The following is a 4,512-nucleotide window of genomic DNA, read 5'->3' as shown; positions in this document are numbered from 1 at the left end:
TTTTCAACAAGCATACGTTTGCTAATTAAATTAATGTTTATTCCATAACATAGGGAGGTTTGGGACTCCTAATTTCCATGATATTTGGAGGTTTGGGTTTCCAAACCAACACTTTAACCCCATTATTTCTTGATTGATTGCTGATCTGTAGGATTAAGGACGTGGAGAGGTGGGACCAATGATGAGTTAGGCTATATCGGAAACAGTTTATTAAATTCACCCAATTAGTTTGGTCGTATTCTCTTTACCTTAAAAAAAATAATGTTTAGTTAGTTTAGCCCTATTTTCTCTTTACTTTTAAAAAGTAATATTTCTGTGTCAAATTTAAAAAAAAAAAAGTAAAATTCCGAAATAACTTTAGTTCAGTAAAAATTGTAACTATAAAGAAGCAATATAAATAGAAATTAGTAAAAATGAAACCTAGATTATTCACATTTTTGAAATTATAGTTGGCTAGTTTCAAAATTGTAACCTAAGCCGCTATATTATTATTAACTCAAGTTAACATTTTTTTTTTTGACGGAAAAACAAGGTATCAATTTAATCAATTAAAGAGTCAAATACAAGAGTATCTGACACACACGTCGGGACTTCCTCAATTCACACTCTCATCTAATCATAGTTTCTAGGGGCGTGTTCGCATTTACTGAACTGAGCTGAACTGAATTGAACTGAACTGATTGGAGCTGAACTGAACTGAACTGATTGGAGCTGAATTGAAATGAATATTTTATGAAAGAGGGAAATTAAGAGTTGAGCTGAACTGAACTGATTGGAGCTGAATTGAACTGAAATGAGCTGAAATTAAATAAATGTGAACATGCCCTACTTAACTACTAACAAAAGCAAGCCTATATATGAGCAACACCATTGCCCTTAACAAGGCTAAAATATGATTGAATCTACCGACTACACAGCTACACCAGTATCTTTGATTAGTATATACATTTGCATACTAGTCTATTATAAAATACGTATGTGTACTCCGTATGTCATAAACTTATACTCCGTACTCGGTAACTCATAACAGAATATATACATAATGTGAATAGTAGTATATTAGTGTATCACTAGTCTACTATAAATATTTTTTAACTCATAAACGCAATAATCAAAGTGATTGTGAAGCTTACATTTATTTATGTTGAATTTGTACAACCTCAAGTCCATGGACCATGGGCCACGACAATGCCATTTGGCTCAATTCAATTTCAAAATTTTAACTGCTCCACAAGTTATTATGTCAACATATAAAGTTGCTCTTCATAATTCCATATTATGGCTATAACTTTCAACTTGCATATTAGCATAAATGACAATTCTGGACCATCTCATAATTTTAAGATTAGTCTATTGTTGACGATGTCTAAAGTTGTAAATTAGGCTTTCAATATGAGTGCGGAAGACAAATCACCAGTAGGCAAGTTTTTTTTGCTTATATGAATATATGTAACTTAAAATACGGAGTAATAGTTTTGCGGTAGTAATAAGAGGTATGACAAACATTTTTTATTTTTTTTTAAAATGAAAGTTACCTTAAAGTTTTTTTTTTTTTTTTTTTTTTTTTTTTTTTTTTTTTTGACAAAGGAAACTAACTAAAAAAAAACTTAAAAGACATGAAAAAGTAAATCCCGTCGTCGAGCAGTTGTAGCAAAAAAATGTGCCTTCGCAACTAAAACCTGAGAGACCTTGCGGATCTGACAATTGACGAAGGAGCATAAAACATCTTGAATCTCCTGTAGAATCCAAGCAACCGAGATATCCGTCGAACCCAGACCTAAGAGTAACTGAGGAATCCGCATACAATCAGTGAGAAGACAGACATGAATAAAACCCCTACGACGAGCATGCCTAAGCCCATAGAGACAAGCTAGCAATTTAGAATGCAGAGCAGAGGTGGCCATACTAGCACGGGCACCACCTCCCACAACCTGGGAAGAATAGAGTTCCTGAAAAAACCAGCCAGTTCCAGCATTATGGTTCCCTGGATCCCAAGCACCATCAAAACCTACCACGACCTCATAGGTAGCTTGAGGATCACCCCGAAGAATCCATGTCCGAGAAGAGGTCACGAAACCTGGAGCAAAAGGGAAGAAGGTCCCATGATCTCACGAGCCTTCTTGCTACGGAAACACCATTCAAAAGCTAAGTCTATCACTGATTGGGGAGAATAAACTGCCGAACAAAATCTAATATTATTGCGAGTCAACCAGATAGCCCAACATGTACCAAATAAACGGTCAAGAGCTTCCCAATTCTTGGACTTTACAAAGTTTGAGATGACCTCTGAAAACCAATCAAAAAATGGCATCAAGGTATCTGGTGTTGGGCCCGTATCCCAAGGAAAGAAGTCCCACAAGAAACGAGATAAAGAACAATCCCGGAATAAGTGATCCACATATTCAAAATGGCAACGGCAGAAGGAGCAAGAGGACTCAACTGGCAGACCCTTGAGACTAAGTAGTCATGCTGTTGGCAGGGCATTATGTAAAATTTTCCAAGCTAACAACTTCCATTTCGGAAGAATAGGCAAACCCCACAAACATTTCCACCAAGCAGAAGAAATAAAAGAAGGGTCCATAGGAGAATTATGAGAAAGTAAAGCAGTATAAGCTGACTTGGTGGAGAAAGATCCATCCCGAGTGAATTTCCAATAAACATAATCGTCAAACTTCTGACTTGGGCGATCCAAACCAAGGATTTTAGAAGCCACCGATTCAGGAAAAAGATGCCTAACCAGAGAGGTATCCCACGCACATGAATCTGAAATCATCAATTCAGATACCAAAGAAGGTCAGTCGGCCTCTGGAATAGAATCCTTAAAGATAATGTTAGTATGTGGAAGGCAACTATCATTAATAATATTCACTGTAGAACCTGAACCAACTTTCCAAGCAACACTTGAAGAAAGAACACCACCCCCTTCTAGTAACCCACGACTACCCCATGAAGGTCTGTTAGAAGTAAAAGAAGGATTAAAAGAAAGAAGGCCAGGATACTTAGCTTTGAGAACACGGGAAGCCAGCAATTGTGAATTTTGAATAAGCCTCCAAGCTTGTTTGGCCAACAGAGCCAAATTAAAAGAACGCAATTGACGAATACCCAAACCCCCCATTCCTTTGGGAAGGTGTAAAACCGAAGCCGGGGTTAAGGATAATCCTCTGGACTTCTTACCAGAACTCCACTAAAACCGGGACAACAAGGAGTCTATACGGTCACAAATAGTCGAAGGAACTTTGAAGACAGCAAGAACATGATTGAAAGTAGCCACCATAATGGAATTAATAATAACCAACTTCGCCGCCGGAGATAAGGAAAGAGAAGCAAAAGAAGACAGGCGCTTAATCACTTTATCCACCATAAATTGAAATTCCTTGCACTTGCTGCGACCTAAATCAACCGGAAGACCCAAGTATGTACCAACCGACGAGCATGATTTCATCCTTAGGGTTGAAGATAAATAGTCCCGATAATCTTCCGGCGTATTAGAAATAAACCTAACAAAAGACTTCTGTAAATTGATCATCTGCCCCGAAACCGAACAGAACTCATGTGTGACCGACAGAATGTTTTCACAAGCCGTCGGATAGACTTGAAAAAACAGTAATGCATCATCCGCAAAGAAAAGATGAGAAACCGAAGGAGCATGGCGAGAAATACGCAAACCTTTGAACAAGCCCTTCTGTTTATTTAAATTTAAATGAACGAAAGTTACATTATATATATAAGTTAGCTTGATATAAATAAAAATTATTTATGCTTGATAAAAGTTATCCAAAAAATAATCTAAAAGTTACCCTAATTTCAATAATAGATACCTCGATGTACAGTTATATTACTGTACATCGATTGTATACAAAAGTTTTTGATAAGGTATTAGCTAGCTGAAAAAAAAATGTTTAGAATGTTGACACATTGTATATATATGATCTTACATTTAAATCCATGTCAATAAAACTTTTTGGAAAGTCATATAATATACTTATAATAGTTTTTGCTACAAAATAATAGAAAATTAAAAAAAAAAGTAAACATGCAGAATTAATATTCAAATACTTAGACAAAGACTTATGTTGGTAGCCAAGGATACATGGAAAAGCAATTTAAGACAAAGTTAGCTGAAATGTGAAAAAACTGTAAATGAAATTGACCGATAGTTGACATTTACAACCTTATGGTAGATTATTAAGATTAATAATAGAGCTAATTAGTTGTTTAGGTAGCTAAAAATGTGAGATGAGAAGAGCTGAGGCATGAAAAAGTTGCAAGTTGTATTATTCTTAGAGCATCAGATAATTTATGGAATATGAGACTAACAAAAAATATCACACTATAAAATAGAAGTTATAATTTTCACAACGGAGAGTTTTGGAAACTAAGATAGATAAATAGATAACTAGATATATACTTCGTTTGTACAATAATGCATCATCACTTACAGAGTATTTGAATTCTTTAAAATTTAAATGCGAAGCGTGTGTCACGACACCTGACCCAATTATTCATGATCGA

General features: G+C 35.4%; 1 protein-coding gene across 1 annotated transcript; it reads right to left on the bottom strand.

Annotated features, from left to right (window-relative positions):
- Positions 1–1,607: 1,607 nt before the first annotated feature.
- LOC110730059 lies at positions 1,608–3,846 on the bottom strand. Its single transcript, XM_021909835.1, has 6 exons — positions 3,819–3,846; positions 3,293–3,666; positions 2,878–3,184; positions 2,545–2,763; positions 2,230–2,439; positions 1,608–2,077 (listed from the first exon to the last, which is right to left on the bottom strand). Exons 1-6 carry the CDS (start codon positions 3,844–3,846, stop codon positions 1,608–1,610), a joined length of 1,608 nt encoding a protein of 535 aa, XP_021765527.1.
- Between the last annotated feature and the right edge of the window lie 666 nt (positions 3,847–4,512).

The sequence above is a fragment of the Chenopodium quinoa genome, unplaced genomic scaffold, assembly GCF_001683475.1.
Source record: "Chenopodium quinoa cultivar QQ74 unplaced genomic scaffold, ASM168347v1, whole genome shotgun sequence".
Classification (NCBI taxonomy): domain Eukaryota; kingdom Viridiplantae; phylum Streptophyta; class Magnoliopsida; order Caryophyllales; family Amaranthaceae; genus Chenopodium; species Chenopodium quinoa.
This window is presented reverse-complemented; position numbering and strand designations above follow the sequence as displayed.